The sequence below is a fragment of the Protopterus annectens genome, chromosome 6.part0 (assembly GCF_019279795.1).
Source record: "Protopterus annectens isolate FY-2018-M chromosome 6.part0, PAN1.0, whole genome shotgun sequence".
Taxonomy (NCBI): Eukaryota; Metazoa; Chordata; order Ceratodontiformes; family Protopteridae; genus Protopterus; species Protopterus annectens.
In genome coordinates, this window is record NC_056737.1 from 1,347,389,176 (window position 1) to 1,347,404,484 (window position 15,309).

Sequence of the window (15,309 nt, forward strand, 5' to 3'; positions counted from 1 at the left end):
TGTATGATGGCTTGCCACCTGCCTCACAAAGTGGACACACACTCTCAAAGTGGGTGACTCCACATCAATCAACAGACCTGTTGCAAGCAGGATGCCACAGGGGTCAGTGCTGGGCCCCCAACTGTTTGATATATACTTCTCAAAAGTTCAGGTCAAAACTAAAGGGTTGTGGCTGACCAAGTTTGCAAATCACTGCAAATGCAATCATTGAATCCCCAAATTATCTTGGTATACTCCAGGATAGTCTCCCACAGACCAGTGACTGGTGTATTAGTCATGGTTTCAAACTGAATGCAAAGAAATGCATCATCATTCCCTTCAGCACAATGTCCCGTCACACTATCAAATCAATAACAAGTACCCATGAAGTGCTAAGCAACCTGGGATCACAGGTTGACTGCAACCTTAACTTCTACCACGACGTGCCTACCATTGTAAGGAAAGCTTTCCATGTAACTAACTTGATTAGTAAAGGCATCACTTTGAGAGAAAACCCTATACCCGGCAGATGTTCGTCATGTTTCACTGTTGCAGTCATTACATTTGGGTTATCTGCTTGCAGGTAGCCCTCAGTCGGCCTGATTATCAAAGTCTTGGGTCCTGTGTCGGTTGCTGTCTCATCTTCCATGACGTCAGGTAGTCAGAGGTATAAAGCATGCAGCCGATGCCATTACATCAGTCTTTATTGCCATGTAGTGCCCGAAGCAGAAGCAGTTCGCAAGTGCCAGTCGACCGACTCCTGAAATTTTCATTTTCGAGTTTAGATCTGAAGTCTTCAACTAAGCTAAGTACCGCATTGGGGATCCTTTTTCTTGCTCTAAACTGATGTCAGTAAAAGTTAGCAATTGTATTTCTTGTGGAAAGCAAATACCTCATAAAGATTTTCATTCATACTGCATTCCTTGCTTAGGCCCAGACCACGACGTATCTCGCTGTCGGTTTTGTGCCTTAGTCAAGCCTCCAACTATTCGTCATCATTTCATTTTTGCAATTGGTTCAATTATCCAGAAATAGCTTTGGTAAGCCAGCCAACTACCGACATTCCGAAAAAATGCAAAGATAAAGACAGTGACAGACCGCAGAGGTCCAAAGTTGCTGACGACACTTCTCCTAAGCGAGTCACCAGTTCGCCGGTACTCAGTGAGGTGTTTTCGCAGCCCCTGATACCCGCTACTTCAGATTCGCAGGCCTCTACTGAGACCCATTCGGAGTCTGGTATGCCACGAGATGCTTCTTCGACTGTGGAACCTACGGATGTCTCTACCTTGGAAGGGTCCAGAGCCGCTGTGCAGGCACCGGCTTCTGAAGGTGTATCCAGGCCTACTGACTTGCATATTAAACTGATGCCATCTTCTTCTTCAAAGCCTAAAACTCGATCCACGCCTAGAAAACTGACTCCCAGACCGCATGGTCAGCCCCCTATGCCTAAAAAACAAATAAGAATGGCTGAAGACCTAATTACTCTAATCAGGGGAAGCCACCCTTCTCCCTCTAAAAGACCTAGAACTGATTTTCCTTCTGATTCTTCTGATCAGGATTCTGAAATTTCTGATTTCTCTGATGACCAGGAGTTACCCTTATCTACCTATGAGGATTCTGATGCAGAGGACTCCATTCCCTCTGCTTCCCCTCCAGAGAATTTCTCTTTTGGCAAAACTTTGCATGCTCTTAAGGAGCATTTCCGCTGGGAGAGCCAGGATTACTCTGACTCCATAAAGAGGCTTAGGGAATTCTTACTCCTACCTCAACACAGGCCTTTAGCAATCCCTCCTGTACTGGACATTGTAGATGATGTTTTCTTGCTATCTAGCCTGGCCCCTGACACTTTACCTCCGACTCCCAGAAAACCTGACAGGTATTACAGAGTACCTGGCCTTCACAAGTTCCTCTTTAAGAATCCTACTGCGGATCCTGAGACCATTTCACAGGGACCCAAAAGCATTAAGGCTACTACTGCCAAAAGTCCTACCCCCTCTGATAGAGATTCCAGGGCCCTGGACAGATGGGGTAAGAAGGTGTACACTTCTGCAACATTGGCCATTAGGGCCTTAAACTGCCAGTTTCATATGTTAAAGTGTTAGCAGCATATTATTGGATTGCTTAAACAGAAAATTATGTTGATCCCTGACTGTGCTGAAAATAAAGAATTACAGGATTTCATGCATTCTGCTGAATAAGTTGGAAAACATACTTTGCAATGTGGTTTTGATTCATTAGAGGCATCTTGCAGGGCTGCTGTCGCTGGGTCTGTACTTGGAAGGCATGCTTGGCTTAAGGAGCAATCTTTGCCAGATCATGTTAAAGCTAAATTACTAGATGCTCCCTTAAACCAAGACCACCTGTTTGGCAACAAAGCAGAAGTAGTACTTAAAAAGATGGAGGAAAAAGTAAATCTATGCAAACTGTTAAAGATTTCCTGCAAGTACAACCTCCCAGATTTAGTAGGCACTGGCTTTCTAAGAATTGGTTCTTTCCTGCCTCTTCCAAGCCTTCTCAGTCCAAACCCAGAACCAGCAGACCACCCAGGCTTCAGTCTCAAGATACTCAAAGGCCTAAGCAGTGGGGGGCTTCCACTTCCAAAGCTGGGAGTAGTAAGACACCTCCCTATGGCAAACTGTCACAATGACTTGACTTTAAACCTTCCAAGCCCTACTCAACTGACTGTTCCTTTAGGGGGAAAGATCGCCCTGCATGCAAGAAACTGGGAATTCATTACCCAAGACAAATGAGTTTTAAATATAGTCTCCCAAGGATACAGATTCCACTTCCACTCCTTTACCAGCCCCAAATGGTTGGCTAGACCTACCCCGAAATCAGTGGACAGAGGCTCAAAAGCAGGTTCCCCCTCTCCTAAGCATCAGGTCTATTCATCCTGTCCCAGAAGAGGAATGGGGGCAGGGTTTTTACTCAAGACTTTTCCTGGTACCCAGAAAAGACAATTCCTGACATTCTACCCTGGACCTGTCTATCCTAAATACTTTTTTGGTAATCCCAAAATTCAAAATGCTAACTCTTCATCAGCTGCTTCCCATGCTAGGCACAAATGCCTGGCTGGCAACACTGCATTTAAAGGAAGCCTACCTGCACATCCCAATAAGGGAATCTTGCAGAAGATACCTACGCTTCAGAGCAGGGTACATGCACTATCAGTTCTCTGCACTGCCCTTTGGCTTATCTACTGCACCCAGGGTATTCACAAAGTGCCTAGCTCCAGTCATTGCATTTTTCAGGCAAATAAATATTCAAATATACCCATACTTCGACGATTGTCTAATTCAAGCAGAAAGCCAGGACATACTATTAAATCATCTGGCATTTGTAAAGAAATTGCTAACTTCCCTGGGGTACACCATAAACAAAAAGAAATCATATCTAGTACCCTGCCAACAAATTATATTCCTGAAAGCAAGCTTGAATACAACTTCCTAGATGGCCTACCTCACGCCAGAAAAACAAGTTCATTTGACAGCCTATTTCAAACTACTGGCCACAAAGACCCAGCTATCTGCAAGGAAAATATTGCAAGCCCCTGGGGTTCATGGCTTCTTGCATTCTACTAATTCTATATGCAAGACTGCATATGAGGAAACTACAATGGTATCTAAAAAGCCTATGGTGTCAGCATTCTCAGAACCTAGACTCAGTGATTCCTATCATCCCTTACTTAAAGACAGAGTTCCTTTGGTGGGCAGAGGCCTGCCACCACAACAAGGGACTGCCATTCACTCTACCCCCTACCGCCCAAACCTTAACAACAGACGCATCAGACTATGCATGGGGGGCTCACTTGGCAGGACAGTGCATTCAGGGCAAATGGAACCAGAGTCAAATGCACCTGCATATCAATCAAAAAGAAATGTTAGCTGTACAGAATGCTCTGACACCCTTCAAGGACCACATTCTTCCAGGACAATTATTGGTAAAGACGGACAACACCACTGTTATGTGGTACATAAACAAGCAGGGGGGAACCCACTCATACCCTCTCTGCAGACTTGCCCTGGCTCTGTTGAACACAGCCTTAAGCTACCAAGTGCACCTACAAGCTCAATCCCTGCCACGCAAGCTAAATACACTGGCAGATGACCTAAGCAGAAATCTCGGACCTACACAAGTGGAAACTGGAACCAAAGATATTCAACATTTTGAGAAATAAATGGAGGAGCCCAGAGATAGACCTGTTTGCCTCCCCTCAGAACTACCAATTGTACAAATTCTGCACAAGGACTCCCCACACATAAGTTTGGAAAGTGGATGCCCTGTCCTTCACCTGGAAAAATCTATATGCTTTTCCCTTCTGCCTCTCCTTTCCAAAGTGCTCCTACGGATCAAACAGGACAAACCAAGGGCAATACTTATTGCACCAGACTGGCCATGCCAACACTGGTACCCCCTCCTGCACAGTGTGTCACTTCTGGTACCATGACACCTGCCTCAGACCCCTGCCCGGCTGTCCCAGCAGGAGGGCCTGATTCTGCACCCACAGCTTCAAACCCTGAACCTTGCAGCCTGGCTAATTACATGATCTCTCCATTACCATCCCTCAGTAAGCAAGTGATGAATGTCATTCTGGAGGCAAGGAGGCCTCGTACTAGAAAATCCTATGCTGAAAAATGGAAAAGATTCTGTTCCTGGAGCCAAACTCAGGGGATGGACACAACAGTGCCCAATTTACAGCACATTTCTTCAATACTTAACTGAGATGCTTCACAAGTGCCTTTCCTTTTCTTCCATCAAAATTCATGCCTTGGCCATTTCAGCTCATTATAATACAGAGCCACCCCTCTTCCCTCATCCACTGCTGAAGCAATTCTTCAGAGGGGCCAAAAACTTAAGACCACTCAGGAGAGCCCGTACTCCAGCCTGGGACCTTAACTTTGTATTGGAAAAGCTCACTCTACCTCCCTTTGAGCCAGCTGCAAATGCAGAGTTGAATTTTTTTTCTTGGAAAACAGCCTTCCTTCTAGCCATCACTTCAGCAAGAAGGGTGTCTGAATTACAGGCCCTCATGGAAGTGGAGCCTTTCATCATCTTTCATGTGGACAGGGTGTCCCTCAGGACCAATCCCTCCTTTATGGCCAAGGTGGTATCCAGTGTGGCCCTTAATCAGTCCATTAATTTGCCAACCATCTTTTCTAATCCACAGAACAAAGGGGAACGAATACTGCACTACTTGGATGTGCACAGACAACTTTGATTTTACTTGGACAGGACTAAGCCTCTCAGGAAATCTGAACAGCTGCTGGTTGCATTTGCTGCAGGGGCAGAGGGGAAGGCCATTTCAAAGCAAACCATTTCTAAGTGGATAGGCCACTGCATTCATTTCTGCTATAAGCACCATGGAAAACCTACCCCACAGGGGATAAGACCACATTCCACCAGGGCTGCATCTACCTCTACAGCCTTTCTCAGAAGTGTCCCTACCAGGGACATCCTAGAAGCTGCTACCTGGAGTTCTGTACATACCTTCACCAAGCATTACCACTTGCCAATGTTTTCAAAATCCAGAGCTGGTTTTGCCATTGCAGTCTTGCAGGGCCTTATAGCTGGTCTGAATGCTATCTAATTGTCTCCTCCATTCCTTAGCTTTGGGAATCTACCCAAATGTAATGACTGCAACAGTGAAACATGAACATAGTACATTTGTGTACACTTACCATAAATGTAGATGTTCGAGTGTATTCACTGTTGCAGTCCTGGTTACCCTCCCTCCAGCCCCCTGACTTCTATTGACTATACCTCTACTCTTGTTTACTATGCTTAAAGCTTTCTGGTGTATTTGCTTTTTATTGGAGGTGTAACCTTGTATATAATTGCTTCCCATTATGGGGACACCTGACATCTGGAGCAAGAAAAACTGATGTAATAGCATCGGCTGCATGCTTTATACCCCTGACTACCTGACGTCATGGAAGATGAGACAGTAACCAACGCAGGACCCAAGACTTTGATAATCAGGCTGACTGAGGGCTACCTGCAAGCAGATAACCCAAATGTAATGACTGCAACAGTGAATACACTCAAACATCTACAATTATGGTACGTGTACACAACTGTACTTTATCCAGCCCATAATTGAATATAGTGCCCCATTCGGTATGTACCATACTAAGCATCTACAGCAATTGGAGTAACCCCAGAGGTTTCTAAGAAAGAAGATGAAGATCAAGAGCCTTCAGCATGTGCCTTACATGGACTGACTAAAATCCCTGTCGCTATACTCCTTATCATATAGATATCTTAGGGGAGACTTATGCCTGGCCTACAGAACAACCCAAGACCCCAAATCTAATGAACTTAATGCACATCTGTAAATCAAATGGGTCTAGGGCTACCCATTCCAGGGACTTAAATATGCGATTTAAGTAGGACATGCTGAAGGGACAGATGAATCCCCCAGAGACTTCACTGTCTTTGGAACAGGCTACCAATTCATGTGAAACAGAGACACCTCTATGACACTGTTCAAGCGGAACCTGGATGAGTGGATGGGGCATGATAAATTCTTACCGGTGATAGCGCCCACTAAATGCAGTCATCACAGAATGCACTCTTTGGTATTGACTAGTACCTCTACTGTATTACATTGGGTTGAAATGGCTTGGCTTAAAATGACCTCCAAGTCAGTAGCCTAGTAATCTCCTATTATCCTGGCACCAGGTAAGCAGCTAGCTGACCATTACCTTCTCCTTGTTTAGCCTGGTGATTGGAGCATAGGTTCGTTATACAGTGGAATCCCCTCCTGGGTAAGGTATTTGTTTCCCTTATGGGCTTCGATCTTGGGGACCATTGGCTGTAGGCTTGTATGTGGTGTTTGTTGTTGCTTTTGGTGTGTGCATTGCAGATTGCTGAGGATAGTTGTTGCCATTTGTAGGCTTAGGAGGTGTTTGAGGTTTCGGAAGGTTTCTTTTAAGTGGTTCAGCATAAGATGGTCTATGTGTGTGGTGAGCGGTATATGTGGAGGATGTAATGTATGTATTCTTGACAACCTTGTTTGTGAGCAAATTTTTGCTTCCAAGGAAGTTATGTACATCTCTTGCATATTGTGTTAGTTTCTTTAAGGATTAAATGGTTGTCTGAGAACATGAGACAATTGCTACATTGTCTCAGGATGCCCATATCTTCCATGCTGGCCACAGAGACATTTGGAAGTTGTATATCCATGTTGTCTCGACTTGTATTAGGGTGGTCTATGGTTTAAGGACTAGGCTTTACTTGAATGCAGATACTTAAGTAAAATGACAACATTCATAAAGTAGTAGAAAGTAGTCTAAGAACTAAGCCAGTACCAGAATGGAAAAAGGAGATTTTGTCAAAGAGATAACTGAAAGTAGGGTATAGAATACAGGCAAGAGGGGGCAGGTATTTACTGGAGAACATTGGCAAAGGAGCCAATGTATTGGGAACAAATATCTAGAGACGGAAAGGTAATACAGTGATATGAGACCAGGCAGAAGTTTGGACTACAGTCTAGAGACTGCTTTCCCTACCAGAAATTGATATTGAAGTTAGGCAAAAGTAAAGGTATAGGGATGTGCTAAGTGAAAATGGGTGGACATCTGTATGGCACCCAAGTATGCAGTCCATAAGGTTTACAACTTTTACTTGGGCATGTTTACATAGCTATTTTATAGCCCCAAAAGACTAAAGTGAATTTTTCGTTGTCTATGCAGAGCAGTTGCTGGAGGTGTAATGGGAGAGAGAGAGTGGTAACCGGCACAATGTTACTTAGAAGTGTAGCAAGTTTGCAGGGGTTTTTTTTGTAAATTCCTGCAGAGTTCTCTTTCAGAAACGTTGGTGGAGCAAACTGCTATAACCATGGAAATTATGCCTTTGCGCTTTAACATGGGATCTGAATTGCCTAGAAATAGTAAGACCTTACTGAGTTTAATACTATTGACTGCTAAAAAAGCAATTACTATAAAATGGAAATCAGAATCTAAATAAATGGAATTTGTGGGGACAGTACCTAAAGAATAATGTTCAAGAGGAGAAATGAGGTCTTAGGGAGGGCATGAATTGAGCAATTTGTGTAATGTTGGAGTGAATGGCAAATTAAAAAAAAAAAAACATATGTAATGTATAATGCATGTAAATGAAAGTATTAATCTAGTTTTTCTTTTATTTTTTAATGATTGTATTCCTGTGTCTGATAATTTAATAAAGATGTTTAAAAATACTAAATGTAAGGTATGCAAGAGTGTGTGTTTGCATGTGTGTGTTTGTGTATGATTAATACATATATAGCTATATCTATATCTATATATATATCTGTATATATATATATATATATATATATATATATATATATATATATGTGTGTGTGTGTGTGTGTGTAATATTATTATTTGTAAGATATTTTGCTGTCTTCATTACAATCACCAAGTTAATCATTTGTATACAGATATATAACCTGTTATCCATAATGTGTCTGACTGACACTGCTGTGTACTTTGTAAATTAATAATTTGAAGTCAGATAAATGGTTTTCTTAAACATTTACACTTGTATTGTTCCTCTTTTGTCTAGTTTTATCAGTTCGTTGGGAGTAAGCTACATGATGATTTGCAACGAGAATTACCCCAATGTTCTGGCATTCTGTTTCTTGGATGAGCTGCAGAAGGAGTTCATTACTACTTATGAAATGAAAAGGATAAACACAGCCATCAGACCTTACACTTTGATTGAATTTGGTAAATATCTTTAAACTCTGTTATAGTCAGTAACTATTTTCTATATATACTTGTAAAATACTTGGCTATGCAGTATGTGTTCTTATTTTATTTTTTGATTCTTTGCAGACTTTGTCTGTTTGTAGTACTTGGGCATTTTTGGGACAGTATATCTTTATTATCTGTTTTACCATAGAGATTTTAGGCAAGTGCATTTTATGACCTTTTTAAACAGATCTCTCTACTTTCCTATATTTTTAACAAATTAGTAGTATTACTGGTGTAGCCCAAGAACAGCTGCAGCACTGAGGTTGTGATGTCAGAAAGTCTGGCATGATCAACGGTTTTGTGGAAAGAGTTGAGTCGGACTAACTGGGCTGCTTTACTGTAGATTTGTTTTTTCTTCATATTAGAGAATGGTTTGTACTGATTGACTACTTTGTCTCTCTTATTTTGGTACATGTAGTAGGTTGTAAATCAGTCAGCTTGCTTGGGAGTGCATGGGCATCCCACAGATTGAGCTAGAAACTGTTGCTGGAAAGAAGGAGCTCTTGTTTACCCTGCTTAGATAGCTACTGCCATAACCACCACCAGGACAGGCTATTTTGAAAACTGAGACCTGGTTGGATAATTGGATGGCTTTTACATCCGTATTACATGACACTTTATGTATTTTTAATTTCATGGTGGTTCCCAGGAAGTAAAGAAAACTCATTTGCTTTTGAATACAGCATTATAGTAGTGTTTTTTTGAGATGACACAGGCTTCTGTGATCCTTATGATTCCCTTGGCCAGACATCACCTGAGAAAAATTCAGTGATACCTTATGTTAGTCTGGGCTCAGTATCTGTATCCTCTGTCTTTTGAGATCCCATCTCTGGGGTTTGTAAGGAAGAGGTTCTTCTTCTTCTTCTTCTTCTTCTTTCGGCTTTTCCCGGTTAGGGGTCACCACAGTGGGTCACCTGTCTGCTCATGATTGGCAGTGGAGTTTTACGGTGTCGAGACACCAGCCCGGCGCCCAACCTTCCATTATGAAGGCACACACATGCACACTCACTCCTAGGGCCAATTTAGAGTGTCCAATTGACCTACAGCATGTCTTTGGGATGTGGGAGGAAACCGGAGCACCCAGAGGAAACCCACACGACCACAGGGAGGACATGCAGACTCCACACAGAAGGCACCCCAACCGAGGATCGAACCGGAGAACCTGTTGTTGTGAGGTAGCAACGCTAACTGCTGCACCACCGCAGCTGCCCTTGTAAGGAGGAGGTTCTATGGTGGGTAAACCAGTTCTGTCAGAATTCAGGTATTCCATTCTTCATTCTGATTCATCTCCAATCAGGTAACAGGTGTTTCATACCTGGCATGGAAAGCTTTAGCTAAAGGAGTGTGTTAAATAAAAATAAAGATTACAACACAGGAGGCTCAGATGCAAAAGTTTACTAGTGTACACCAGGAGGCAAAAAATGTACAAGTACAGAATTTTGTCTGACATGATACAGGAAGTATACAATTTTTATAGTTTTTACTTTTTAGCTTGTGCCCACCTTTCTGACGTGGTTAGTCATAGGGCACCTACATCACTATGGTTCACAACATCCTATTCATAAAGATTGCTGATGTTACATATTTTAAAAAAGTTTTCCCTTGGGAATAATATAGCCTTGCAAAGCACCTAGTCAGTTATAATGTCTTTCAGTAAATGTTACTCCTTTAAGGTTTCAGGCCTGCTTGAATACAATAGCTGGTTCAGTCTTGTAATACACTTCTTTGTTCTTCTTGCAACATTCTCCCAACAGCTGCATCTTATCTTGATAACATTTACAAGGCCAATTGTCCCAAAGGAAGGAGAAGAAGATTTTCATTGGTTTATACATTTAATTTCCTGACCCAGCAGATAATCATTAGTGAAAACATAAGCTTGCTGAGCTGGCTACTGCCAGGGTCAGAGTTCAAATACACTGCAGTTCCAAAGCTTCAAGCAATTACATGTAAAATCATTCTTATTGCCATATTAATAATAGAATAAAATGCATTATACACTATTTGCTTTTTAACTAGCATTTTATATATGTTCAAATACATATTTTTCTAACCTTGTCCTCCCTTTTAATACTTTTATTCTATTCTGAAATATAAACAATGTCATTTCATCTCCTAGCCTTCTCCTTTAAGGACTTTTAACCAGGTAAGTCATTTAGTTTATACTTCGGAAAGAATTTTATCTGAAATTAATTTTTTTAACTTAATGTCTTGGTACAAAGTTTCAGTTACAGATATATCAATAAAATTTTTGATTAATCTTTTCATGCAGGGAATCCCACAACAGACACATGTTCCTAATAGGAGCAGACCTACACAAATAGCAATCAAGATGTTCATTAGGATAGAGCCCCACCCACCAAACAGATTCTGGAAAAAGTTCATCAGTAGGTTTGGGCCTGGTTCAGTCATGGCCGATACCTGCTGTATTACCTCTAGGTGGTCATTAATTTCATGTCGATTGTCTGGTATAAACGCACAGCATTCTTCTTTGATAAGCACGCACGTACCACCTCTCGCCGCTAGGGTGAAGTCAAGAGCCATTCGATTTTGTAGCACAACAGTTCTCATTGCATTCAGTTCATCAGTCACTAGTTCGAGAGCAGAAAAAGTTGCATTACTCATTACTTCGAGAAGTTTTGACAGCTTTTTCAACTCCCAGATCGATTTGACTGCTCCATATGCCGGAAGTATTCCAGCCCAGGATATTACACTGTCACTCAAGTCCATACGAGTCAATTTTTTTTCTGTTCTTTACGGAATGATGGTCTTTTTAACCAGCTTCGATTTGTCCCACTTGATTTGCAGGTTTTTCGATTGGACCTTTAGGTTTCCCGGCTACATCTCTCACATTTCGTATCTTACCCAGAGGTAATTCTGCAGTATGTCTTATGGCCGGAACCAGATAACCCAAAAAACAACTGCCGGACCAATTTTCAGGTAGCCATTTGTATGCCTTTTTTCCACAAACAAAATAACAGTTTTTTACTTTAGTACTGATGCGGGTTAATTCTGAATGAAACATTTTCTTGTCTATAATAGACAGTTGTTTATGTAAAACAGGATTTCTCTGCACTTCACTTAATGTTGTTTTCATTAAACTCAAATATGAATCATAATTCGTATTACAAACAGTGCCTCTATCTTTAACTTTAATGTAACATTTATAAGATATGGTTATATTACAGTTACTCCAACCCACTTGAAGTGTATCATTTTTATAGAAACATACAATTCCTTTCTGTGTGATAGGCAAATACAATGCGATTTTGTCTTGTGATCTTACAGATCCAGTATTAAAAAGTAAATTTTTCCAAGTCTCATTTATCCCCAAGGGGACAGCGGACATTAACAGTCCTCCATATGCTGTTGGTATAGCAGTACAAACCCAGCAATTTGAAATGTTCATAGTCTCTGCATATACACGCTTTATAGCTAGGTATGTGTTAAAGTTCGGATGCCAGTCTATAGACAGTTTATTACGTTTCTCCACTTTCACTTGTGTGGTTACATGTAGGAAAAACCACAACAAAAGGAAGGTCATCACAATCATAGTCAATAAATGCATAGTCAACAAGATGATTAAACAACATCTTTGGGGTTGATCTGTATTTTTACTCGTTTTGCTCTTGGCCATCCTGCCTTTGTTGTGTATCAGTTACAAAATGTTTATCAAGTTGAAAATTTTTTACCGGTTTACAGTGCATCAGATGGACCCAGGACATCCTCTCAGCAACTTTGACTGCAGTAGGCATTGCCAACAGTACCTAGTACGGTCCTTCCCACTTTGGACTCGCCCAATTCTTTCTCTTCGTAACCTTCAGCCACACCCAGGTCCCCGGAGTCAGCACTGCTTCCAACGGTCTGGTCTGTCTTTTATCTGTAAAAGAGTTCAACTGCAAAACAATTTTATTTGTTAACAGTTTTCTCATGTAGCTAGCTAATGAGCTGTCAGCCTCTAGTTCTGCAGGCATGAGAGCTTTCCACTGCGGCACATAATATGCCCTTCCAAATATCATTTCAAAGGGAGTCAAACCCTTTACATTTGGAACTGTTCTCATGTTCAGCAGTGCCAAAGGCAGACAGCAAATCCAGTTTTTCTGTGTCTCGCTTACTAGCTTTCTCAATTTGTTTTTTTAGAATTCCATTGCACCTTTCCACCAGTCCTGCAGACTGTGGGTGGTAAGCACAATGATTCTTTAAGGAGATTCCAAAGAATCTCCTAAGCTGGTGGATCGTCTGATTAACAAAATGTGTCCCATTGTCACTATAAATCCTTTCCGGTATGCCAAATCTAGGAATTATTTCTTTTACTAGGGCTTTTGCCACTGTTGCTGCATCTGGATTTTTAGTTGGCAAAGCTTCTACCCATTTAGAAAACATATCTATAATTACTAAACAGTATTTTTTTCCTTCACATTTATTCAACTCTACGAAATCCATACAGATAGTGTGGAACGGATATGGTGGTGTAGGAAAACTCCCTTGCTTGGGTTTGAATGCCCCTTGTGTATGATGTTTGTTACAAGTATGGCATGCTGCACAAAATTTTTTTCTATAATTTATGAATCCGTATGTTTGGAATATTCGATTTACTAACTGTACCATCCCCCCTGTTGAGACATGGCACTGCCCATGGCTCAACAAAGCTGCATATCTAAATAAATTAGACGGTAATATTGGGTTTTTTTCTTTGGAGACATACAGTCTATTTTCAAGGACTGCACCTCGTTTCTCCCATTTTTGTTTCTCTGCTTTTGTAGTTAGTGTCTGCATTGTTTTTAACATTTTTAGATCTAAAATCTCAAAGGGTTGTAATTCCTCAGTTAAAAGTAAAGTTTTTGAGTCTGAGGCTGCTTGCTTTGCAGCTGCATCAGCTTTTGCATTTTTTTTTTAAGTTTTATCCTGTTGTTTTGTATGAGCTAAACATTTATAAATAGCTACTTTAGTAGGTAACTGAATAGAATTTAATAGGTTTAAAATAAGTTGCGCATGATTAATCGGTTTACCATTAGATGTTATTCCCCTATTTTTTTATTGTTGCGCAAAAGCATGCACTGTAGAGAAAGCATACTGACTGTCAGTATATATGTTTACACATTTATCTTTCGCTAGAGTGCAAGCCCGTGTTAAAGCTATCAATTTTGCTGCTTGAGCAGATAAGTTATGCTGTAAAGGTTGGGCTTTTAAGATCTCTGTATCTGTAACTACTGCATACCCCACTAGATTTTTTCCTGTAGGACCCCTTCTGCATGAGCCATCCACGTAAAATGTCACTTTGGCATCATCCAAGGGCATATCAGTGAGATCTTGTCTGGACAAAGTTGTTTGCTCAGTTTTCTGCAGGCAGCTGTGCGGCATGCCGTCCACAGGGGTTGGAAGTAACGTTGACGGGTTTAATGTTGTACAACATTTAATTACCATATGAGGTTGGCTCAGCAGTATGGTCATACATGAAAGATGTCTAGCAGGAGAAAGATATGCTATTTTTTCTTGCAGTAAAATTATTGCGACTGCATGAGGAACTCTCAATGTGAGAGGGTGGAATAACACCACTGAGGCCGAAGCCTGTACTGCCATTGCAGCTGCGACCACTGCTTGCACACAGTGAGGCAACGACCGTGCCACTGGGTCTAACTGTGATGAATAGTAAGCTATGGGGCGTTGCTTATCCCCATGCTGTTGCATCAGAACTGACGTCATATATCCCTGTTTACAATCTACGGTCTGAAAGAATCGTTTGTGGTAATTTGGAAGTCCTAAAACTAATGAAGAAGCTATTAATTGTTTTAGTCTGCAGAAAGCTGTTTTTGCTTCGGGTGTCCATTGTAATAAATCTTGTGTTGCCATTGGTGTTTTATATATTAAGTCAGCCAGTGGAGCAGATTCTAAAGCATAGTTTGATATCCAGCTTTGACAAAAATTAGTTGTTCCCAAGAAGGACATCATTTCCTTCTTGGTTGCTGGTTTAGGTGCTTGTAAAATTGCTGTTTTTCTGTCTTCGTCTAATATTTTACCTTCATATCCTAGGTATCTAACCTGTTTTTTCCAAAGTTGTAACTTACTTTTGTTTACTTTAGGTCCCTGTGCTGCTATAAATTTCAATAACGCTATAGTATCCTCCCTGCATTGATGCTGGGTGGGGGCTGCTAGCAAGATGTCATTTACATAAAGCAGAATCTGACTACCTCCTGGTGGGGTAAACCCTGCCAGGTTGCTAGCCATTTTTTGTGCAAATATTGTTGGGCTTTTACAATATCCCTGTGGTAGCCGAGTATAGGTAGACCTTTTACCCTGAAATGTAAATGCAAACCAATACTGGCTATCAGGATGTATAGGTATTGAAAAGAAAGCATTGCTTATGTCTACTACAGTGAAATATTTTTGTTGCGGCTTTAAATCGTTCAACAAGGTGTGTGGGTCTGGCACCGTAGGTGCTCTAGATATTATTGCATTATTTACAGCTTGTAAATCCTGTACTATCCGCCATTTTCCGTTTGCTTTTTTAACAGGAAATAGAGAGGTATTACATGGTGAATCAAGAGATTCTACCAGTACTCCTTCCTTGAGTAATGCTGCTATTATAGGCTTG

The 15,309-nt window shown here is 41.2% G+C and overlaps 1 protein-coding gene across 2 annotated transcripts in view; it reads left to right on the forward strand.

Annotated features, from left to right (window-relative positions):
* The window catches only part of SEC22A (SEC22 homolog A, vesicle trafficking protein), a 594,497-nt gene that overhangs the window by 380,016 nt on the left and 199,172 nt on the right, over positions 1-15,309 (forward strand). For both annotated transcript variants that reach the window (XM_044074913.1, XM_044074912.1), the window contains exon 3: positions 8,530-8,693. In XM_044074913.1, the coding sequence (XP_043930848.1) occupies positions 8,530-8,693 (164 nt within the window). The remainder of the gene's footprint in view (positions 1-8,529; positions 8,694-15,309) is intronic.